The sequence below is a fragment of the Anolis carolinensis genome, chromosome 1 (genome assembly GCF_035594765.1).
Source record: "Anolis carolinensis isolate JA03-04 chromosome 1, rAnoCar3.1.pri, whole genome shotgun sequence".
Lineage (NCBI taxonomy): Eukaryota > Metazoa > Chordata > Lepidosauria > Squamata > Dactyloidae > Anolis > Anolis carolinensis.
Genome location: NC_085841.1, coordinates 351,400,402 through 351,426,036, shown reverse-complemented (window position 1 = coordinate 351,426,036; position 25,635 = coordinate 351,400,402). Strand labels below are relative to the sequence as shown.

At 40.4% G+C, this 25,635-nt stretch overlaps 1 protein-coding gene across 3 annotated transcripts in view; it reads right to left on the bottom strand.

The window, feature by feature from the left end:
• Positions 1-12,189: 12,189 nt before the first annotated feature.
• LOC100559032 (60 kDa lysophospholipase) overlaps positions 12,190-25,635 on the bottom strand; it is an 88,357-nt gene continuing 74,911 nt past the window's right edge. For 2 of the 3 annotated variants that reach the window (XM_062968536.1, XM_008105139.3), the window contains 2 exons: positions 16,964-17,063; positions 12,190-13,796 (listed from right to left, as the gene is read on the bottom strand). In XM_062968536.1, the coding sequence (XP_062824606.1) occupies positions 13,737-13,796; positions 16,964-17,063 (160 nt within the window). In that variant the 3' untranslated portion in view covers positions 12,190-13,736. Of the gene's footprint in view, positions 13,797-15,184; positions 15,246-16,963; positions 17,064-25,635 lie in introns of all 3 variants that reach the window. The other variant, XM_062968537.1, reaches the window with a different exon arrangement.

Genomic DNA, 25,635 nt, shown 5'->3' with positions numbered 1-25,635 from the left:
ATCCATTTACTGCAGCTTCTAACATAGTTACAAACCTGGCTCTAATAATCTCAAAGTGGAACAAGCAAGAGAGTATTATACCAGTCTCTTCCAATATGAGACGATGTCACAGAAAGAAGCGGATGTTTTGAAGACTGGAATCTATTTGGCTTCCAATGTGTCATGAACTTTGACTGTCATAAAGTTTGTTGATTAGATAAGCTTTATAATAGATATTTACCTCAGTTTTTTTTCTCAAAAGTAGCAGAAACAACAGGGTGTAATGGCTTAAGAATTGGATTAAGACTCTGAAGACCAGGGCTCAAATCCAACTTATGGTGACCCTAAGGTGACACTGTCACGTGGTTTTCTGAAGCTAAGAGTGTATGACTTGGTTGAAATTACCCAATAGGATTTCATGCCCTAACCCTAACCCTAACCAGTTGCCCTCCTACTTGTTATGTACCTTCAAGTCAGTTTCCAGCTTATAGTGATCCTAAGGTGAACTTTTCATGGAATTTTCTTGGCACAACTTATTCAGAGTGGGTTTGCTAGTGCCTTCCTCTGAAGCTGTGAGACTATGGCTTGTCCAAGTCCATTAGCAGGTTTCCGTGGCCAAGAAACTTGGCCACAGAAACCTACTGATGGCCTTGGACAAGTCATAGTCTCCCAGCTTCAGAGGAAGGCACTGGCAAACCCATTCTGAATAAGTTGTGCCAAGAAAATCACATGAAAAGTTCACCTTAGGATCACTATAAGCTGGAAACTGACTTGAAGGCACACAACAAGTGCGAGGGCAACTGAGACCAAATATTTACCCTCAATTAAAATATAGTACATCTTCTAAAGCAACTGTTTTCAGACTGGAAATCTACTGATGTGAAATCTAGTGACTGCAGCCTTTGCCACTTCTGACATGAAAACCTGTTGGGTCATTTCAACTAAGTCATACACTCTTAGCTTCATAAGACCACCTGACGGTGTCAACTTAGGGTCACCATAAGCTGTAAATGACTTGAGAGCACACAAGAACAACAAAGGACATGCCATCACTTTTAATGGTAATTTTTTCCACTGTAAGCACTATGCAGGTACTGTCAGGGAGTGCTTTTGAGCACTTTGGTTAGACTCTTTCTTTACAATGTAAATGAAAGTATCCTTCTTATTTAGCTGATATATATGGACCAGCTGAGAAGATTGGGTTATGGGAAAAGAGATATGTGACTGAACGAATGAACGAAAATAGAAAATATGAGATATGTTGGTGAGTGTCTGGATATGGTATGTCTAGGGGACATTTCTGCTTGTTTTTCGTAAGCATTTATAGATTGATGAAGTGTAGGCTTCTGGGGATGATATACTGGGGTAGGTGTGGAGTTTTAATACATTTTAATATTTTAATGGTTTTAATGATATACATGGTTTATTTCAAAATGTTTATATTTATACTTTAATGTAGTCATATTGTTTTAGTTAGCATTATTTTATATTTATTGTTAGCAGCCTTGAATCCCTACATTGGAAGGAAAGCAGGAGTAAAGTAAATAAAGAAATAAGCAGATATGGAGTTGTCCATACCAGTAGCATCTTCCGCACTTAGGGTGATGGTCCCACCCAAAACTGGCCTGCAATCCTTGATATTGCCACCTGGGACCAATATGCCTCTTGGGCTGAAAATGAACTTCAACTCTATTTCAAGGTTACATCATGGAACAGAACATACAATGCATCTCTCTGCCTAATTCTTCCAAATTCTTTATGTGTGGCACATTTCTGTACAAAATTCAAAAGCACTATGTGTTCTTGCTACACAGACGTTCAATGTATCATGCAGGGAGACAAAATAATAATAAAATGAGTTATTTGGAGATCATGCAAGTTATAACTCATTCCAGGATGGTGCATGTGGGATGGATGGGGTGTATTTTGCAAAATGCCCTGGGCAGAGTGATCATGCCATTGCCGTAGGAGTTTCCTATTGGCTACAACAGACCCTTCTTCCTTTATTGTGAAGTACAGTAGAGTCTCACTTATCCAACATAAACGGGCCAGCAGAACATTGGATAAAAGAAAATGTTGGATAATAAGGAGGGATTAAGGAAAAGCCTATTAAAAATCAAATTATGTTATGATTTTACAAATTAAGCACCAAAACATCATGTTTAACAACAAATTTGACAGAAAAAGTAGTTCAATACACAGTAATGCTACGTAGTAATTACTGTATTTATGAATTTAGCACCAGAATTTTGCAATTTATTGAAAAATTGACTACAAAAACATTGTAAACTGCATTGGATAATACAGAACCTTGGATAAGCGGAGCTTGGATAAGCCAGACAATTCTGTACTAAATATACCTATGACATAGATCACTGTTTATGTCACATATTCTAACCCATTTTTGTGGGTTGTACATACAGATTTCCTCTATTCTTGGAGTGGAGAATAAGCTTTCAGATAACTTTTACGTACTATACATTTCATATTTGTCACCTAAATAATGTGTTCTTTCCCCCTTGGGGCTTTCAAAGACCTCTTAATGAGAATAACTGGATGTAGGGATATTTTTATTTATTTATTTATGTACAGTATTTATATTCCGCCCTTCTCACCCCGAAGGGGACTCAGGGCGGATCACATTACACATATAAGGCAAACATTCAATGCCTTAACATAGAACAAAGACAAAGATAAACACGGGGCTCCGAGCTGGCCTCGAACTCATGACCTCTTGGTCAGAGTGATTTGTTGCAGCTGGCTGCAGCTGGTTGCTCAACAGCCTGCGCCACAGCCCGGGCCCTGTTATTAAACAGGAATGGCCCACAACTTGCAAAAATTACTTTTTTAGTCTATAATTTCCACTGTCTTTAGTCAGCATTGGTCATGCTGGTTGGAGGATTCTAGGAGTTGACATTTTTAAATATACATTTCTCAAATTCTCAGAACAATATGACACTGGCCCATGTATGGAGGAAATGTATATAATCCATTGAAATAAACAGCTTAGTTGACAACATTGATGGAACCTGAACTCAACAGCCACTATTTCATAATACAATAATACATAACACAACAGCTGCTTAGAGGAGAAAAGTGAAAAAGATAGGACTAAAGCTAGACCCCATTTTTCTTTGAAGGGCAGTTAGGCATATTTATTTATGTGCTTATTCCAGAATTGTCCACACAATCCGCATTTCTGAGTAAGACTGTGATGTGTGACCTATTTTGCCAGTCTCCACTCTTGCACTGGCAGTGGTAGCATTTAGACATCATGATAGCTTAGCACCACCATCATCCGTTCTCTCATAATTAGCTACAATTACTCCTTCATGAATTTCCTAATACCCCTTTATAGCCATGTAAATTAGTTTTTAAAATCCACTTTTAAAGCCATCTAGGTGCAAATTGTGTTAGAAAATCCCATCTACAGCGGTCTGCCTGAACAAGCCATTCTTACCAGTAAAAGTCTGTCCAAAGAATGGCTTGTTTACCACATCATGGAAATTGAGAATATAATTTGAGGTTGGCTCTCGTGTCAGCAAATCCACTTATGGATTAAGGCAATAAGCTTCAAACTGAATTGCCTCACTACTCAGTGTGGAAATTACCCTCTTGGATAACTAATTATAGTTTATAGTTCATATTCTCTGCCAAAACAAGGGTGCAATGAATGTCCAAACCTGTTGTGGCACCCGTCCAGTTATCAATAGTAAATAAGTGATTTAATAAATTGGTATAGCCATAAGGCATTGTAGCACTCAAACACAAATAAAGATGAGATTCAGCTATTTTCCACAGAGTTTTAATAATAAAATCTGCTATTTAAAACTCAAAGAAAGATCAACCACCAGGAGTGGCAAGCAGTGAATGAACTTGTGGCTGATTAATGACTTGCCATTTTGCCAATTAATCTATCAAACATTTGATTAAACAAATGAACATGCTTCCAAGCTCTTGGTCCAGATGCTTACTAAAAAAAATTGGAAAGACTTGTAAAACAGTCATAAATATTGGCTGCAATACAGGTTCACATGTATTAGTTATCCATGCAAAGCATGTTCTTCTAGCAGGGAATATCAATAATCCGGAATGATTACTGAAAAAAGTTAAGGAAAAAGGTGTAGAGGAAGTTTGAGGGTGAATATTAAGAAAACAAAAATAATGACTACATATGATGTATATAACTTTGATATATACAATAAAAATACTGAAATAATTCAAGACTTTTCATACTGTAGTTCAGTCATTAATCACAATGGAGACTAGGACTTGGAAGGGCAGCTATGAAAGAACCAGACAAGATCCTGTTAGGATATATCATTGAATTCTAAAGTTTGGATGGTCCATGCCATCATATTTTCCAAGGAATCAACAGTCAAGGAATCAACCGTCCTGAATCGGCAAGACTTGAGCAGGTCTGTTGATGACAAGATGACTTGGAGGTCTCTAGTTCATGAAGTCACCTTAAGTCAAACTCAACTTGGTGGTAGTTAGCAATGAAGCTGTACATTTACTTGTGAGTAAACCTTGATGCACAATAGGGATGGAACATCCAATGTGATGCAAAATCTTTACAGTAGAGATGGAAAATTTTTACATTCCTCACACTTACAAGCTAAGATTTTGTGCATCATTTTAAAAAGCTATTTGTATTTCAGGAAGCTTATTTGCACTTCAGGCAGCCTCTCAAATGCATAATCCGCACAGAAAATCACATGGTGCATTTTTGCAATAAGTACTATTTCTGTACAGAAAATATATTTTATGTATATGTTGTTTCCTGTACAATGAACAAGCAGTAGAAGTATATGACTATACTATGATTTCACAATCATGAAGAACTTCATAGCTGCCATTCTTCTTCCTCAACAAGGAAACCAAGGTAGTCTACTAGGACAAAGATGGTCATGCTTTGGGGCTTATAGGGCTTCCCAGTAGTGCTATGGCCATCATTTTAAGTGATCAGAAGTGACATTTCATTACTCTTGATCAGAACTTGGCATGTTCAATTTGAAAAATAATTCTCTAATGGTAAATGTTAGCAATTAGAAAATTAATTCACTAGCATAACTATCAATAATGCAGTAATCTTCAGCTGATGAACTTATTGAATAAACTGTTAGTGTTGACCAGGCCATGGTATTTGCAGAGAATGGCATGAAAGTTGCCATTGGTAAACGTTGAGGAGCATAATGTTATTGGCTTTTCCAAAAGAGCTCTATGTTCTTTTAAAGTGGCCATCCTCTAACTTTCATAATAGGATTGTTGTCTTGCAATACTGGGGTCTAGCATGTCAGAGAACTGTCCAGTTGAGGAAGGTCAATCCAAAGATCCACATGTATCTTACTATAATGGTAAGATAAGTCCATCATCTTTTTATGTAGGTAAGAAGAAGGAAAAACACTAGTTAGTAAAAAAGTAGAACAGAAATCATGGATGGAAAGAGAGAGACAGAAAAGCCAAGAAAGAAAGATCTGGGGAATGAGTTGAAGGAAAACTTTCCTCCTAATTATTCCAAATTGTTTTTATTGAAAATTTCTATCACACTACAATAAACAATAAACTTTCCTCCTAATTATTCAAGTACCCAGCACTGTGTGAGTAATACACAAAACAACTGCAAAGAAGTTCAGTACTACTCACTGCAGATATTATAATGTATATTATCCAATAATATACACTAGAAAACAGTCCAGCTAAAATCCACAGAAGATAGAATTTATTTGTTTGTTTCTTTGTTTACTTGTTTAATAACCAGCCTTTTTTCTGGGACAGGACCTACGGATTCAAAATGAACATAACAAATTGGAGGGGGGGATACAAACAGTATACATTTCAACAGGGATAAAATATATGTTCCTACATTTAGGCAAGAAAAAATGAAATGCACAAATATAGAATCGAGAACACTTGACTTAACAATGTGACAAAAATAGACTACAGGCTAAACATGTTTTAGCAGCAGCCAAAAAGGCCAATGCAGTTCAAAGCAGAATCAACAGGAGTATAGTGTCCACTCCAGGTCAAATGAAGCAATAGTACCGTGTTTCCCCGAAAATATGACAGTGTCTTATATTAATTTTTGCTCCCAAAGATGTGCTTGGTCTTATTTTCAGGGGATGTCTTATTTTTCCATGAAGAAGATTTCACATTTATTGTTGAACAAAAAAATGAACATTATATACTGTACAGTACGGTAGTTGTCATCACAAACCAGCATAACCAGTCAAACTGTGAATCCTATCAAGAATTTCTTGTTACTACCAATATTTCCATGTACAACACTCTATGCTACGCACATTTACCAATCCTGCATGCTCTGGTGTTCTGTTTGGCGGGCATGCTTCCAAACAAAAACTTTACTAGGTCTTACTTTCGGGGGAGGCCTTATATTTAGCAATTCAGCAAAACCTCTACTAGGTCTTATTTTCTGGGGATGTCTTATTTTAGGGGAAACAGGGTACCACTCCTCTGAGTCCCCTCGTGGAGAAAAGGCGGATTACAAATAAAGTGTTATTATCACTCTATTCTGCTTTGGTCAGACTTCATCAGGAGTATTGTGTCCGCTTCTGAGCATCCTCATTCAAGAAGGATATTGATAAGCTTGGATATGCAGAAGAATGCCCTCAAGATACTTACTTAGGCGATCCCTCGTAGTTCGAGGAGGATTGTCTTCCATCTCTGGTGTCTTCCATCTCTGGGGTGGGTTCTTGGGTGGCTGAAGAGACCTATTCTTGATTTGCATGTTCTCCTGCAGTGAGGACATCGGTTTCCAGGTGGAAGGCGGTCCCGGTCAGGGTTGGCGATGGGCCTTCCTCTTGGCACGTTTCTCCCTTAAGTCCTCCATTTGTGCCTCTTCGAACTCCACAGCACTGTTGGTCACAGCTGACCTCCAATTAGAGCGCTCAAGGGCCAGGGCTTCCCAGTTCTCAGTGTCTATGCCACAGTTTTTAAGGTTGGCTTTAAGCCCATCTTTAAATCTCTTTTCCTGCCCACCAACATTACGTTTCCCATTCTTGAGTTCAGAGTAGAGTAACTGCTTTGGGAGACGGTGATCGGGCATTCAGACAACGTGGCCAGTCCTCAAGATAGTAAAAGACTGGAAACCAAGCCTTATAAAGAGCACCTCAGAGATCTGGAAATATTTAGCTTGGAGAAGAGAAGATTGAAATATGACATGACATACAATGATGTCATATAGAAGAAGGTGTAAGCTTCTTTCACAGATTAGGACATGAAGCAATTGATTCAAATTATAAGAAAATAGAACTTGATTGTAAGAACTGTTTGACATTGGAATAGACTGCCTTAGAAGTTGGGAGACTTTTGGCATTGAAAGCCATCTTTTAGAAGTGTTTTTGCTATATATTGTTGCCTGGCAGGGATTTTGTCGAGATGGCCGTTGTGATCTCTTCTATTATTCTGCTTAGTCCCTTAGTCTGATCCAGCACAGCTCCTCTTACATTCTTCTACCAATCAAACAAAGCCGAAAATTCTAATAAATGCATATAACTCATTTTACATGATCAACTTGACGTCAGTCGCAGTTGATTTAAAATAGCACCTGCATTTGTAGGTTGCTCACCAGTTTTGCTGACATCCCATTCAGCATGTGAAACTATGTTTGCAATTTGTATGCCTTTCTGTTTTTGAATGTGTACCCACCCTAACCTATAGGCTTAGGATGGCTTACAACAATTTTAAGATTTGGCCTTCCTGAAAATCTTTATCCTTTCTGGTCTTTAAGCCTTTAAGCCCGGGACTTCCACTAACTTAGAGCAAAAGGATAGTGGCACTGTTAGAGCGAACTACTATGCCCTAAGACAGAGGGAAGCATGGGGCATCTGGATTGGAATAACAACTAGCCATGCCACAACATTCTATCACAGGGCATTAATTTCTAGGGTTTGAAAGCACTAAACAAAATGAAGTTTCTTCTGTAAAATGCTGAAAGGTGCCAGTTAGAATTCCATAGGCCAAGGCCATACCATACCATACAGGCAGACTGAAAGCACCACCAGTGTACAATCAGCACCCAACATTTGCTGGGGTTAGGGTTGGGAGGTACCCATAAAATTGGAAAAACTGTGATTTAAAAACCCACAATTTTTCTAACTAGAGAAAATATCTCTCTATGTCTAGGTCCTTCTGCACAACTTTATGGCAACTTTTTCCAGAAACTGACCATAGTGTTGCTCTGGGGAACCTGAAGATTCCTAGAGCAGTGTTTTTTCAACTAGGTCCTTCTCAAGGAAAATGGGGAATGTTGTGTTAATGTCTAACTGTAGTCTCACAGCTTGGGAAAATACCAGATATCACCCTTCCAGATCTCCAGCTGGTCATTGGAACTTCACTGTGGGAGAAGGAGAATCCTAATTACTTGCTGGAAAGCTGAGGGGGTGATACCTGTTCTTTCTCCCAGCTACTGCAATGAAATACTGCCTAGGAGCCAGCATTTTCCTCTGGTCATTGATGGCCTTTGGGAGCATGCTGTAACACCAAAAGGGGTCATTGCATTGGTAAGAGGGATTATTATACTAGGAAGCATTCTGTACCTTTTCCCACAACGACTGAAAAAGCACTGGCATAATAGTAGGTTACACCAGTATGAATCACAAACAGAATTCCAGCGACAAACCCTAGCATTTCCTATTTAGCCTAGTGAAGTATTCTTCGTTAGACTCAGGAGAGACATTACTGGCCAGAGAAGAAAGTGCTGAGTTAGATGGACCTCATGGTCAGGTCTGTTTCGTACCTAGACAGAAGAACAGAAGGGAATACCAGGAATGTCCATTTAGGAGCATGAAAATATTTTGCTACCAAAGTTGACCATACTTGTCTAGATGGACCAAATTCTGTCTTAATATAAGGCAGCTTCTTGAATTCCTATGCTGGTTGGAGGATTTTGTGAGGTGTAATCTTTCACAGGGACTTTTCTGAACTTTTGCCTCCAGCAAACACTACGCCCAATGTGAAATTTCATCCCAAGATCTTGGGGGAAGAGTCCCATGCTGTTCTTACTCATAATGCTTGAGTGTTTCTTGAAAAAATGGTGCCAGCTGGTCCTGATCTAGACAAACTAATGGTCAGACTGAGAGGCAGCAGTCACTTGCCTACACATGCATAGCGAAACAAAATGTTCGGAGTGGTAATGGAGGTGAGCCAATGTGAATCTAGTTGGTCTTATGCAAGCCGAAAATGCATGCATGCCCTATAATTGTGACAGCAGCGGCACACATAAATTATGTTTAGTTTGTTATTTACATTCGTAATCTGGAAGGCCAGTTTAATTTTGATCCTCAAAGACGCCATCTTGGCTGTCTTCCTTTTGATGTTTGTTTCTGTCCTTATCTTAGGATCTCAGTAGCTTAATCCACTTTATAAACCAATATTCAACTACATGTCTTTGATTTACTTGCTGTGAAAGGACTAGCTCCTTAACAGATGTTTAAAAATTACATATCAAGCTTCTGGAGAACCGGGTATCTAGCTAACAGTCATCTCAGATACTTCCTTCTTCAAGCACGCGGAGTGCAAATTATGTTTTTCTATTGCAAAGAAACTGACAGGATGGAATTGGTAGCGTAAGCTTTTGTAGCCTCAAATTTGCTTCCACAGATGCATCTATGAAAACTTATGCTACTAACTTCAATTTCTCAGTTAATTCCATAAGGTGCTACAAGATTCGTCTGCCCACTGATATTCCAGACTAACATGGCTAAGTCTTTGAATATTTTTCTATAGTTCACCTCCTTCCAGGCTAGAGAAGAGTCCTTGCATATGCAAAATTAGTACTTAAAATAATGGCAATGTAACCCTTGGCATTGGCTACTCTGTAAGGTGAGTTAATGAAAAGTTTGTGGTGAAACTGGTCATTAGTAGACATTAGGCATCTGAAGATGAAATGGGCTCAGCTGTTGTTTCAGTAGACTTCTGTTACTAATCTTAGACAGTAGAATCGTAGCAATACTCTTCCTTTTGGAGATTCAGGTGGAGATTTCCAAGAGTGGTAGCAATCCTATAATTACAGTCACAGCAAATCCTATTATTAAACAGAATAGGGCAACCAGCATATTTAGCTTCCAGTCCCATCTATTATAGGACAAGCCTATATGTTCCACATCACCTGTCCTACACAATTTGAACAAGTCTGCTTCCCACAAGAACAGGTTGAGGACATTGTCCCCTTGTCAGTATTGAAGTTAGATTCTGCTGTCAACCTAGTCGACCATTCTAGATGGAAACTGACATCTTGTTCAAAAAACGTCAGGTCTAGATTGTTGTTGGAAATTGCTATCAGACTACTCTGGGAATTAGAAACTTCATAGGGTTGCTTACAAATCACCAAAAAAAAAAAAAGAGGATGCTTACATGCAAAACAATGGGCTCTCCGAATCTGTGGGATGTGGATCTGTTCCAATGGTCACAGATAATCATGCCCCGTATTAGTAAATGGTAGTGATGGGAATGAAGACACACTAAGGCAGTGGTTCTTAACCTGTGGGACCTCAGATGTTTTGGCCTTCAATTGCCATAAATCCTAACAGCTGGTAAACTGGCTGGGATTGCTGCGAGTTGCAGGTCAAAACACTTGGGGACCCACAGGTTGAGAACCACTGCATTAAAGCATTGTGCTCATGTCATCACTATTGAGCAATTTGGGATGTGATCATGCTTTTTCATATTCGTGGAGGGTTCTGGAGCCAAGGCCCTGTGGATAATGATTCCAAATCAGAAATGATTTAATGATTTGAACAGGTTTAGTGAAAGACTGTGATCAGGTGACTTGTTTCCTTGCGGAATCAACTAATTGCTAACTATGGATGGACTATTTCATGGACCCAGATCTTCTTCATTATGGTTATTTATCTTTAAATAAGATCTGGCCCTTCAGATGAAAGGCTATCCTTTGGCAGCTGTCTAAGAAAAGCATGCAGGTTTACTTGGGCCAACCCTGCTTTTCAGCACATTATCAAAGACTCCCTTTGCATAGTTATGAAAATGAAAAATAGTATCTCTTAAGAGCATTTGTTGTGGTTATGCTCTTCTTTATACCTCAAATTAAGCAAAACAGTGTTAACACCAAAGCCTCATCAGCCTGTTTAAGCAATAGGATTTGTGGCTTTGGCATGCCTACCCTGGCCCATTTAATTGCTTGTTGTAAGCATAATCACTGTCTATGTAGAAAACCAGTAAGTGGGGTAGAAAAACAAGAAAATAAATATTCTGCATTAGTACACTGTGTTAAATGAATGCATTCCATGTGTCCCACCCAGAAGGACGTAATTAGGTCCAATGAAAGAGATTTTGCTGCCTGGGATAAAGGGAAAAGGTGATTCCCACTGTTACATATACTCAGATGAATCTTAGAGAGACAGACAGAGAGGAGTAGTGGTTTGAATATGGGACTTAGGACTTGGCCACAGAAATCCAGAGTGATTCTTGGACAAGTCTCGCTCTCTCAAAGGAAGAAAGCTCACTCTGTATAAATGTTGCCAAGAAAACCCTATGCATCACCCTAGCATCACCACAAGTTGGGAAAATAACTTGAAGGCATACAACAAGGAAAAATGAATCATCAATTAAATATGGTCCATCTTCTGTCCTCAGATTGGAGCTCTCCAGATATCCAGTTCTCTGCCTCATCTATGCATATCAGCATTAGTGTGTTGTAGTGATTGGATGTTTGATTCTGGGGGACGGGGATTCAAATCCCCACTTGTGCATGGACTTTGGGTCATCTTCTCTTTACCTCAGAGAAATGCAGCGGAAACCCTCCTCGATACTGTCCAGCCGTGCCATCAAGCATACAAGCTTTGTCAGTTATTACAAAGCTGTGCCAGCTTTTCCAAGTGCTTAGTTTTAGTGCTGGGAAAGAAGAGCAAGCAAATGTTTTAAATTATTATTGGCATGTACTTTTTCCTCTTGCTCCCAGGAAAAAGTCGATGACTGGTTTTCCTGCTTCAGATACTAAATGCTTTCTCCAGTCTTCAGTACTCTGCACTATGCTGAACAGATCTGCTGTTCAGGCAGCAAAATGTCTTGTGTCAGCACTGATACAAAATGCAATCACAACTTATGCTCCTGGCAATAGCTACTTTTTACTTATTATTTAATAATTTCCTTTAGTGGGTACATTTGGTTACCAATCAGACACATGAACCATCAATCTCATTCCTCCATAAACAAAATCACTTGATGCAATCATGTTTTCCAGCATTTTATTAAAACACATAGCATCAAAATCATAATCATTTCCACAGTAAATATGTGTTGACATGGCAAAAAGAGATGAAATACAATTCCAATGATATTTTTTTTCACAAGCAGAATAATAAAATAATATGATAATAGAGTTGGAAGAGACCACATGGGCCATCTAGTCCAATCCCCTGCCATGCAGAAAAAGATCTCTTTCTAAGATGTTAACCAAGTGTAGCATTAGAGGCAGAAGTACACATATAACCCTGGAAAATATGTATTTTATAAAAGGTTATGTACTCAAACCCCAGAATTTATTCTCTCCTCCAGGTTTCACCTCAGGCAAAACTATTCAGATACACGATTGCAAATCATATATGTAGGAGTCTGCTTCTCTGAGCAGACAGCCAGCCAGTCTGTTTTTCCAAGATAACACCATTTTGTCCTTTAGTCCTAACTGTTTACTGTTTGCCTTTTCCAGTTCTTTTTCAAACTCCTATGAATTGCTTTCAGGGGGAATGTCCCTCTGAAAGAGTTTAGCGCAGGGGTGGACAAAGTGTCTCCTATGAGCCCTATGTGATCCCCAGGGAATCAAAATAAATGTGACAAAAAAAACTCTTCTTTCGCCCCAGAATGCCCCCAAAAGCCTGCTAAAGGGAGTAAAAAAATGTTTTCAAATCCCTCCCCCATAGCTTTCCCCAGACATACTGGCAACTTCATCCTTGTTTCCCACTGGTCCCATTTTGATCTACCATTCTAAGAAAGTGATTGGAAGAAAGCTAGCTGAAAGCATTTAACCTTACGTTGTTGAATTCTGAAATACCAAATTGCCTAGTTTCTCTTTAAATAAGCTCTTAGTATTGAAATGCACAATGGTGAAAGCTGTCAGCAGAGTACAGCAGGCCCTCTAATCTCGTGTTGGTTGGGGAAGTTGACTTCCATCAGAAGTTGACTATAGAATTGTCTCGGAAAACTTAGAAAGGTTCTCTCTTTAGGACTTCCAAGGTGATTCTATGGCCAACATTTGGGAAGATTCCTAGAGAGAACATATTATTCAAATCTACAAATAATCAAATCTGCAAAAGTTAAACCCACAACTGTAGTAGTAAACATTGCTGTGTGTGTCGTGGTCAATTCTCCATCATATCCAGTAAAAAATAATTCCTAGCAACAGACAGAAGTTAGGTAAGTTATTTTTGGGAGGTGAAACCTCCAAGAATCCTGCTTAGGCACTGGCCATGCTAAAGGAGGGATTCTAGGAGTTGGAGGTCTAAAAAAGTATTTTTTCTAAGCTCTGGTGGCAGGCCTCAGAAAGGTATCTGTCTTACATTGTAAAGAGCTACTGTCACCCCCCAAACAAGCAATGTTACTAGAGCATCAAGGACCAGAGGCGTTAAAGTGCAGGTTTACATGAAATGTGAAGACTGTGGTTTGTTCCGTTTTCATATATTTGTTCCTCTTTAAAAGAAGATCATTGTTTTTTTTAAAAGAAATCAAAAATAAGAAAATAGATATTTTTACTAAGCTAAAACTAGTATGCAAAGTTGAATTCTTCAGTACTTCTCAACCTTAGTTGTATTAATATGTGCCTGAGAGAAATGCCATTTATGTATCTAAAAGAAAAAAAAACAGGAAAAAAGGTTAGATTATGTTCTGTTCAGTACAAATGAAACATCACTTTTTAAATATAGGAGTATCAAAAGTACTCTGTTTTTTTTACTATTTCCAGACCATCTCAAATTTTGTATCTTATCTCCTACTGCATTTGTATTTTTCACATTTTAATTGCACATAAATGAGTGTACTGACACTTCCTCATCAAATGCATTAACGAAAACTACAAACAGTGTCCAGAGCACATTAACATGTGTGAACTGGAAGTACATATTTATGTTCTTGCCATTTGATACTGCTGTATTAAGGGGTTTTTTTGTATATGGAGTCTGGTTTACTTATTTCAGGATGCTTCCAAAAACACAGGTCTAAAGTGAAAAGGCAATCAATCTGAACCAGAAGGCAGAAAATTAGGCTATGAACTTGTGTAACCAAACCCCAGTACTAAAAGTGTTCACTATCAGACCCCACAAAAATGCAGTCATCCAGGGATGTACCTATGGGTTGGTGGGGACAAAATGAGGCCATTGACCTCCCAAATAAGAGTTCTCCCCCTCTGCCATTAATTTTTCTTTTAGTTCCCAAACTTCTAACATTGAAGAGCTGGAAAGAAAGAGAGATTTGAAACACATATTTTGGTGCCTCAAATGTTAGCTCTGTTTCTGGGTATATTTGATCTGCTGATTCAAAAACAGCACCAGTTTTCCCCTATCAACTAGTTTTTGAGATGCAGAACATATGTCATATACTATCCGCTCATCCATAGAAAAGCATGATAACCATATCTAAGAAACTAGTTCCAATGCAAGTTTCTGAATCAGCACCCCAAATAACATCAGGAACAAACTTTTAAATTAAGGAATCTCAAAAAGGAGGTGGGTAAGAAATAAAATATTAATTATTATTACAGTAGAGTTTCACTTATCCAACATAAACGGGCCAGCAGAAAATGTTGGATAATAAGGAAGGATTAAGAAAAAGTCTATTAAATGTCAAATTACATTATGATTTTACAAATTAAGCACCAAAACATCATGTTTTACAACAAGTCTGCAACTTGTTTGGGAGCGTGGCTGGACTTGTGTTGTTGTTGGGCGTGTTGGCCCATTGCGCATTGCTGCCTAGAGAAACAGCTTGAATACGGGCTGCGTTGGATAATACAGAACGTTGGATGAGCGAAAGCTGGATAAGCGAGATTCTACTGTATTCAGCAAGGCTGATGCTAATGCAAAGATGTGATGACAAAACAGATTTTTGGAAGCCAGTGGCAAAACAGAACTGAAAACAGAAGACCATGATGTTGATTCCCCCTTTCTCCAAATCACTTATTCCACATGCAGCAGATAACATACTGATCTCATTTTACTTATTTTAAGAACAGTCTTACCCCATTAGCCTGCCAACTGACGGAAAAATTCCACAACTTTATTTTGCCCTGCATTCTGGGCCTATAAGAAAAGATTACAATGCCAATAAACATCATGATATAACCTGTACATTGTGTGCATCTACACTATAGAATGAATGAGGTTTGGCATCATTTTTAACAGTTATGGCTTGATGCTATGGAATCATGGGAGTTGTAGTTTTAAAATGTCTTATAGCATTCTCTGACAAAGAGTGCAACTGCTCACCAAACTACAAATTCCAGGATTCCATACCATCGAGCTATGGCTGTTAAAGTGTTGTCAAATGGCATTAACTCTACCATGTAGATGCATCCTTGGATGAAAACCGAGGGCCAGTGTTTCAGCTCACACACTCTCACTCGTTGCACACACCAAATCACAATATTCTTGTAGGCCTCCTCCTGTAAAAAAATTCTTCGAACAGGTTCTGCTTCAGAGCCCTTCCACTGATGCTGCTGTTTTGCTGGCATCTTCAACAGACTTTGCCAACAGAAAATTTAAGAAAGCATAAAAATATTTGCACCCCATCGGCGTTAGAATGACTGCAATTTTTGTTTCCCAGAAAGTTGGGAAGGATTTGAAGGACAAATTATTTGTTTGGGAAAAGGATCCCAGAAGTTGATCCCTCTTTTCTAGAAGCTAGGAAACTGAGTAGTTTCACTTTTGCTGCTTTTCTTGTTTCCTATTAACTTTTATTGCTGTTCATCCATTTAAAGATTTTATGTGTATTTTATTACGCATCACCCTACTTTTAAATAGTGGGCTTGTGAGTTCTTTAAGCTGAGTTGGCAGGCTAAAATTCTAATCCAAATGGATAAATAAACAAACTACACTGCGCCACACACACTCGACTGATGTTTTAAAGCTATGAGAATAGTCTTTTTCTTTCCCGCCCCCTTTCTCTCTCTTCCCCCTCCTTTCCCTTTTGCTCAATTTAAAATTAATATAGAGGTTTTGGAAGCAGATCGAGTGGGGCAGGGTAAATTCATGCAAATATGGTCATCATCCATTGTATTTTCCAATCCAAGTATTCCCCTCCAGGAGCCAACCAGGTTCAATATACAGTAGAGGCTAAATACTTAACTGTGTGTTCATGACAGTCAAGTATGAAGTAGGTATATGTGTGTGTGTGTGTGTGTGTGTGTGTGTGTGTGTGTGTGTGTGTATCTGACTATCTGTGGATGTTGGGATGGCCATGTCAGGAGTAGTCTTGAAATCTAGGAATATCCCTTGCAATGTCACAGAAAGTGGACCTTGGAGACATCTTTTAAGCCAGTGGTTCTCAACCTGTGGGTCCCCAGGTGTTCTGCCCTACAACAACCAGAAATCCCAGCCAGTTTACCATCTGTTAGGATTTTTGGGAGTTGAAGGCCAAAACATCTGGGGACCCACAGATTGAGAATCACTGTTTTAAGCATAAAACATATAGTGGCAGACACAGAATATGTGGTTGCACAGAGAACACCAGGCAAGTAAAAGTGCCAAGTCTTCATGAGGTAAATGTTGGTACCCAGACTTTTTAAAGCCTGTGCTCTCACCTTGAGATTCCTCCCACTGGCCCTAATTACTGGAGAAAATAGTTAAGAGCCCAGTCCTGAAATCTGAGAACCCTAAAGGGCACACACACATACATGATTCTCTTTGTGCTTCCACTGCTTCAAAACCATCACTATCATCATTATCATTGTTTTAATGTACTCTTTGAAAAACAAATATTGAAAAAGTTCAACCTGGCATGTTACAATAGCCATACGTACCACAATACATGGAGTGTTCCCATCATAGCCATGCTGGTTCAGGTCCACACCTGCCAAATGCCATGCTAGCAGTCCTTCAACATCTCCATTGCAGGCAAGACTGGAACAAATAATATGTATATATGAAGACTTGAGACTATAGTCAAGTAATCAGAAAAAGACAAGGACATGGAAGGCCAGTTATGAAGGAACTATGTAAGATCTTCAAGTGTAAACATATATATCACTGAGTATCAACATCAAGATCATACCATAAAGCTGACAGTAAAGAAGTTCAATTTATTTTCATTGAGGTACTGGAGGAAATATCAAAAAGTCACATGAATGGTCTAGAAGCCATAATAACACAACAGAAGCTATCATACTGCGGATGCTTCATGAAATTACATTACTCAATACAAAAGACAATAACGCCCAAGAAAGTACAAGGCAGTAGGGAAAGCAGAAGCCTACATTACAGATGGATTGACTCAACATGGTAGCCACAATCATGTGCTTGCAAAATCTGAGCAGGGCTTATTGATGACTACAACTCTTAAAAGTCATATGTCAAAGGAAAACTGACAGCAAGTAACAATGAAATAATAACAATAAAGGAGTAATAACTTGGTCAGGTATGCAATTTTCCCTTTAATTATACTGTTCAAAGCAGTGCAAATAACCTTTTACATGCATAACACAGACTTTTCTTCTGCAGAACAAGGAGAAGAAAAGAAAAACCTTCTCAAATGCCTTAAATTAAATAGAAGTGCCCAGAGAACAAAATAGAATACATGGACTTGGGCATTCTTGTCAGATCATCTCTTTCCTGATACCTGTGGATAGTAACTCATCATCATCATCACAGATGATCACTCATGGGCAAGTATGATTGTCTTCCAAAGGTTGAGTCTTGGTGGTGGGTCCATACGTGACTGTGAAGACCTATTCTGCATCCACACAATCTTTCACATTGAGGACATAGATTTCCAGATGGAAGTTGGTTATGAAAAGTTTGCTTGATGTGCCTTCCTCTTGGCACATTTCGTCCATTTACTCTGTATTTGTGCCTCTTCAAAATCCAACTGACCTCCAGTTACAATGCTCAAGGGCCAGAACTTACCCGTTCTTTGTATATATACCACATTTTTAAGGTTAGCTAAGCCCATCTTTAAATGCTTTTTGTTGTCTTCAGACATTGTTTTCTGTTCTAGAACTGAGAATAAAGCAACTACTTTGGGAGATGGAGATTGGACATTCTGACAACATAGCCTATACAGTGAAGTTGATGGCAGAGAATCATAGTTTCAGTGCTGGTGGTCTTTCCTTCTTTCAGAACACTGACATTTGTCTGCCTGTTTTCCCAAGAAATGTATAGGAATTTTTTTTAAGAAATGTTGGTGAAATCTTTCCAGAAGTCTAGAATGACATTTGTAGATGGTTCATGTTTTGCAGGACTACTCTATGTTTCATTTAAAAAAATGATAAACAATAGCCCTTCAGGTGACATAGGGTTACAACCCCCATTGGCTCTAACCACAATATTCAATGGTTAAGATAATGGCAGTTGCAATCTATAGTAAATCTTTCACATTCCAAGCCTAACTATCTTACATCCAGAACCAGAAATGTCTTAAGTGAACAATGGTTCAAATATGCCAACAGAACTGCTGGACATCCTCTAGTTCAGTCGTTGGAAAAAGAAACTTTGAATGACGTGACTGGATGTCAATTTTTCCACTCATAAGATTCATGGGTGGAAGTGTGTCCACTACACAAAATCCTGACATTTAGAAATATATGTTTTTAAAGGGATGAAGCCAATACAGAGCTGTGAATGCAGTTACATACGTTAGTATCCTGTTTTTGTGATATTAGAATCATATAAATATTGAGTTGAAAGAGACCACAAGGGTCGTCCAGTCCAACGTTAAGTCATAGAGGAATACACAAGCAATGTTTTGCCTACCACCCAAAATACTTGAATTAAAGAGAAGAAAAATCCTTAAAACTCTTCTATCAGAGCTTGAGAAAAATTGTTACAACTGATCTAGAACTGGAAAAGACATAAATTAGAGACTATTTTTATTTTTTGGCTTACAGTAACTTGAAGAATGCATTAAAATAGGGATCAGAATCATGTAGTTCACTGATTAAATTGTATGTGTTCATTTGTCATCAGTGGATGTTCAAAAGAAGAAGAACCAGGCGTCAGCTTGGAGACACAACTATTACTTTAAAATGCCTTGAGCATCATCCATAGAAAGAAACAAATAATACTGCCTATTGTAGACTGTCTTGGCCCTTTGTCTAAACCTGAATTCACCTCATACTGAACTCATCTTTCTTCGAGACATCTATCTTCTACATTCTGTATAATTAAATGGTAAGACTTTGTCTAGTACGTACAACTTTCAAGCTGCAGATGTAGGGGGGCTGGATTTTGAAAGGAAACTGGCACATAGGAAAAATAGATGAAAAATTGCTGAAGGGCAAGCTGGTCCTTGTCTCCAGTATGCCACTTTTTCTACCAGGAGATTCCTTTTTCCCCATGAGAAGTATATAGTTTTATATCCTTGCAAACCCAAATGGTACTTTCCAAATAAATATTCAATACTTGAAATGAAAACACATGAAAATCAAGAAACATTTAGCCAAGCAACAAAATATGCTTAGTGCACCAGCGTGTTATTAATGAGGAAGAAAACACAAGATGGGACAAACTGCAGATCTGGCAAAGCGAGTAACTCTTTCCTCAAAACAACAGGTTTGTGTACAGTGTGCTGTTTTCTTTCTTTTAGCATCCTGCATCCACGCAGTCAGACATCAACCAGGAACCCAAAAGGAAGAAGCGACGGAAAAAATAAGAGCTTTGTTTATTAACAAGTGTTGCATTTGGATCAAGTTCTGGTTGTCCTGACAAAAGACAAAGGTCATTTCCCCTCTGGGAATGTTATCACCAGTCCATTATAAAAGTGGATGGAGCAGAGGATCCAACAGCTCGAGCACCGTATTAAGACCCTTAAGGACATTCAGGCACTCGAGCTCTTCTTGGACACTGCACAACACGCTGCTGTAGATCAGCAGCCTGCATCACACCAACACCACCAAGACCATGATCAGGAACCTTATGGGGAGATCAACTCAAAGGTAGACAACCCTCAGGCTTGGAAGGAGGTCACCCATAGAAGGAGACGCAGGACCAGGCAGCCTCCACAGAACTCCTCTGCTCAGCTGCATTTACACAACAGATTTGAAATTCTTACATCATTAACATACAATCAGGAAACACATCTTGTGGAGGACCACAGTTTCTTAGATACCACTCAGTGGACCATCCTGGATCAATGCGCAGGGGATAGCCCTGACAGGGACAGTGCATCACCACAGTCACACTTATGTAATCATGCAAATGCTCCATCCCCAATCATAGACCAGGAGCAACAGGAACATCCTTGGGAGAGTAATGGGCTCTCGGATGTATCTCAATGGATTGTCATTGATGAATGCACTGGGGATGTTGAGGAGGAGGACAACACTTTACACCTACATGATTCACTTCAACAGGAACACTCTTCAGGGGACATACACACTGTCTTGCACAAAAGGGACCCTGTCAATCCTCAAAGGAAACAGGTCTTGGTAGTAGGTGACTCCCTCCTTAGAGGAACGGAAGCCATCATTTCCAGACCGGATGGGATGGCTCGAGAAACATGCTGCCTCCCGGGGGCAAAAATACACCATATCACTCAGAGGCTCAGCAGGCTCCTAAAGCCCCATCACCCTCCCCACCTTATGTTGATTCATGTAGGTACCAATGACACCGCTAGGCATACTTTTCAAAAGATCACAAATGATTTTCGAGCTCTGGGAACAAAGCTAAAACTGTATAATGTACATGTGATCTTTTCATCCCTCCTCCCCGTTGTAGGACATGGCTCTACAAGGGCCGGAAAAATAGTACAGGTCAATAACTGGCTCAGAAAATGGTGTCAAGAGGAGCATTTTGGCTTCCTTGACCATGGTCTACTCTTCCAAGAGGATGGACTACTGGCAAGCGATGGGGTGCATCTCACACAAGTAGGAAAACATCTTTTTGCACACAGACTCACAAACCTCATCAGGCGCACTTTAAACTAAATCCACTGGGGGAGGGGAACAACAGCCTGGCGAACACTATATTACCCACGACCACAGGGAACCGCCGTAAGGCTAAACGGAGGGCTGCACAAACACAGCAAGGACCAAGTACAGAGAGCACAATAATCCCAAATAAACAGTTCGAGGGGAGGTCACAGGGGCTTACATGTCTTTACACTAATGCTCAGAGCATGGGAAATAAGCAAGACGAACTCCAACTCCTAGCACAGCACCACACATACGATGTCATAGGCATCACTGAAACCTGGTGGGATGACTCCCATCACTGGAATTTAACCATTGAGGGCTATAACCTCTTTCACAGAAATAGAACAAAGGGGAGAGGAGGGGGAGTAGCTTTATATGTCAAAAACAGTTACGTTGCAGAAGAAATGCAAGACTGTAATCCGGGAAACCAGCTTGAAAGCATCTGGATAAGAATCAAGGGAACCGGGACTCAAAAAGATCTTGTCGTGGGTGTCTACTACAGACCTCCGAGTCAGGATGAAGGACTTGATGAAGCCTTCTGTCAACAGCTGACCAAACAGGCACAAAGAAGAGATATAGTAGTCATGGGCGATTTCAATTATCCCGATATCTGCTGGAAAACAAACTCAGCCAAGAGTACAAAGTCCAACAAATTCCTCACTTGCCTTGCAGATAATTTTATGGTCCAGAAGGTAGAAGAGGCAACAAGGGGATCAGCAACTCTTGATCTAATCTTAACAAATGTGGAAGACCTGATCAATACAGTTGAAGTGGTTGGATCCTTAGGGGCAAGTGACCATGTGCTCCTGCAGTTTGCAATACAAAGGAATGCTGAAACTAAGACAAGTCAAACACGCATTCTGGACTTTAAGAGAGCTGACTTCCAAAAAATGAAGGAATTACTGAGCGGCATTCCATGGACGCCGATATTAAAAAACAAGGGAGTTAAGCATGGATGGGAGTTTTTCAAAAGTGAAATACTCAAGGCGCAAATGCAAACAGTGCCAACAAAGAAGAAAAATAAGACAAGTGCAAAGAAGCCAGAATGGATGTCCAAAGAACTTCTAACTGAGCTAAAGCTCAAAAGTGACATGCACAAGAAGTGGAAAAGGGGAGAAATCACCAAAGAAGAATTCAAACGTATAGCCAACTCCTGTAGGGAAAAGGTTCGCAAGGCTAAAGCGCAAAATGAGCTCAGGCTTGCCAGGGACATAAAAAACAACAAAAAAGGTTTTTTTGCTTATGTTGGTAGAAAAAGGAAGAAAAAGGAGGCGATAGGGCCACTGCAAGGAGTAGATGGGGTGATGGTGACAGGGGATAGGGAAAAGGCAGAACTGCTTAATGCCTTCTTTGCCTCGGTCTTCTCACAAAAAGAAAGCCATCTTCAACCTCAGCAACATGGAATGGACGAAGGATTGGGGGAAATCCAACCCCAAATAGGGAAACAAGTTGTCCAGGAACACCTGGCCACTCTAAACGAATTCAAGTCCCCAGGGCCAGATCAGCTACATCCAAGAGTATTGAAGGAACTAGCGGAAGTTATTTCAGAACCACTGGCAATCATCTTCGAGAGTTCTTGGAGAACAGGAGAAGTCCCAGCAGATTGGAGGAGGGCGAATGTGGTCCCTATCTTCAAGAAGGGAAAAAAGAACGTCCCAAACAATTACCGTCCGGTCAGCCTCACATCAATACCAGGCAAGATTCTGGAAAAGATCATTAAGGAAGTGGTCTGCAAACACTTAGAAACAAATGCGGTCATTGCTAATAGTCAACACGGATTTACCAAAAACAAGTCATGCCAGACTAATCTGATCTCTTTTTTCGATAGAGTTACGAGTTGGGTCGATACAGGGAATGCCGTGGATGTAGCATATCTAGATTTCAGTAAGGCCTTCGACAAAGTCCCCCACGACCTTCTGGCAAACAAACTAGTAAAATGTGGGCTAGACAAAACTACGGTTAGGTGGATCTGTAATTGGCTAAGCGAACGAACCCAAAGGGTGCTCACCAATGCGTCGTCTTCATCATGGAAAGAAGTGACAAGTGGAGTGCCGCAGGGCTCCGTCCTGGGCCCGGTTCTGTTCAACATCTTTATTAACGACTTAGACGAAGGGTTAGAAGGCACGATCATCAAGTTTGCAGATGACACCAAACTCGGAGGGATAGCTAACACTCCAGAAGACAGGAGCAGAATTCAAAACGATCTTGACAGACTAGAGAGATGGGCCGAAACTAACAAAATGAAGTTCAACAGGGACAAATGCAAGATACTTCACTTCGGCAGAAAAAATGGAAATCAAAGATACAGAATGGGGGACGCCTGGCTTGACAGCAGTGTGTGCGAAAAAGATCTTGGAGTCCTCGTGGACAACAAGTTAAACATGAGCCTACAATGTGATGCGGCAGCTAAAAAAGCCAATGGGATTTTGGCCTGCATCAATAGGGGAATAACGTCTAGATCCAGGGAAGTCATGCTCCCCCTCTATTCTGCCTTGGTCAGACCACACCTGGAATACTGTGTCCAGTTTTGGGCACCGCAGATGAAGGGAGATGCTGACAAGCTGGAAAGCGTCCAGAGGAGGGCAACTAAAATGATTAAGGGTCTGGAGAACAAGCCCTATGAGGAGAGGCTTAAAGAGCTGGGCATGTTTAGCCTGCAGAAGAGAAGGCTGAGAGGAGACATGATAGCCATGTACAAATATGTGAGGGGAAGTCATAGGGAGGAGGGAGCAAGCTTATTTTCTGCTGCCCTGCAGACTAGGACACGGAACAATGGCTTCAAACTACAGGAAAGGAGATTCCACCTGAACATCAGGAAGAACTTCCTCACTGTGAGGGCTGTTCGGCAGTGGAACTCTCTCCCCCGGGCCGTGGTGGAGGCTCCTTCTTTGGAGGCTTTTAAGCAGAGGCTGGATGGCCATCTGTCGGGGGTGCTTTGAATGCGATTTCCTGCTTCTTAGCGGGGGGTTGGACTAGATGGCCCTTGAGGTCTCTTCCAACTCTACTATTCTATGATTCTATGATTCTACCAGCTTAGTGTATTGAATGGCATGCGATTCCCTGAATGCTAACACAGCCATTAGCCTGCTTACAACTGTTCTATCATGCATTTGCAGAGCATAATTGAAGTGGAGCCCTTCCTTCCTTTTCAGTTTGGTACTCTCTGAGAAAAGCTGAGGATTTGCCTTTGAAGTTGAATTTGTTTGTTGGTTTTCCTCATTTCTCGTGATGTTCTTAAAGTGAACAGAATCCAGGGGGGAGCAATGTAGCTGGTTGCTGCTCAAAAGACTGATGGTCTGCTTTTACTTTAGACTTCTTGAAAGTGAGAGGAGAAAGAAGCTGTCTAAATCAAGGAAAGTTGCGGCTCCACTCTATTCTGCTTTGGTCAGATCTCATATGCAAAGCTGTGTCCAGTTCTAAGAAGAACGTGTCCAGAGAAGGGCGACCAAAATGATCAAAGGTCTGGAAGTCAAGCCCTATGAGGAATGGCTTAGAGAACTGGGTATGTTTAGCTTGGAGAAAAGAAGGCTGAGAGGAGACATGAGGGCCCAATTCAAGGTGCAGGTTATCACCTCAAAGCCCTAAACGGTTTGGGACCCACCTACCTTCGAGACCGCATTTCCCCCTATGAACCTGCACGACCTCTTCGTTCATCAGGGGAGGCCCTCCTCTTGCTCCCACCACCTTCACAATCACGGCTGGTGGGGACAAGGGAGAGGGCCTTCTCCATCGTGGCCCCCCGGCTCTGGAACTCGCTCCCCGGGGAGATTAGGCAGGCCCTACCCTCCTCTCCTTTCGGACGAGCCTGAAGATTTGGCTCTTCCGAGAGGCTTTTGGTGACTGATCTCTGTATGGTCGACCTGTTGTCCATTTGACAGTGTATGCCTTCCCCAGTATTACAATGGCACTTTATAGCCATCATAGCTGAGTGGCCACCCTTCCCTGATGACATGATATATTTGCACTTTTAGCACTTTGGCCTAGATCCTTTGAACCCAAGCCATGATTTTAACTCTTTATCTTGTATGTGATTTTTTATGACTTGCTTTTATTGTCTGATTGATTGGTTTTATTGTTTTGTTTTTATATTGTTCTGTTTGGGCTTGGCCCCAAGTAAGCCGCCCCGAGTCCCTTCGGGGAGATGGGGCGGGGTATAAGAATAAAATTATCATCATCATCATCATCATCATCATCATCATCATCATCATCATCATCACAGGGTCTAAGTGTGCCTTTTGCACCCTGCTCCCCTAATGCTATTTGATGCAACACTATCTTGCTGTGGTGTTGTCTTCTCTTTGTTGACAACCACAAATCTCTGAACAGGGAGGAGAACGAGAAGCTTGGAATGGCTGCAAGGAAGAGCAGGACAAGATTACAAAAGCTCCCAACAGCTGAGCCAGCAATACCACTTGATGAATCAGTTGCATAAATTACCAGGGGTGTATAAGAAGAAGCTTTCGACAGGCCAGTTTCACCCAGTGGGGTGTGCCCATCACCAAAGGGGAAAAGGCACAGGCAGTTTCATATTTCACAACGTCAGATCTATCCCATGAAATGCAGCC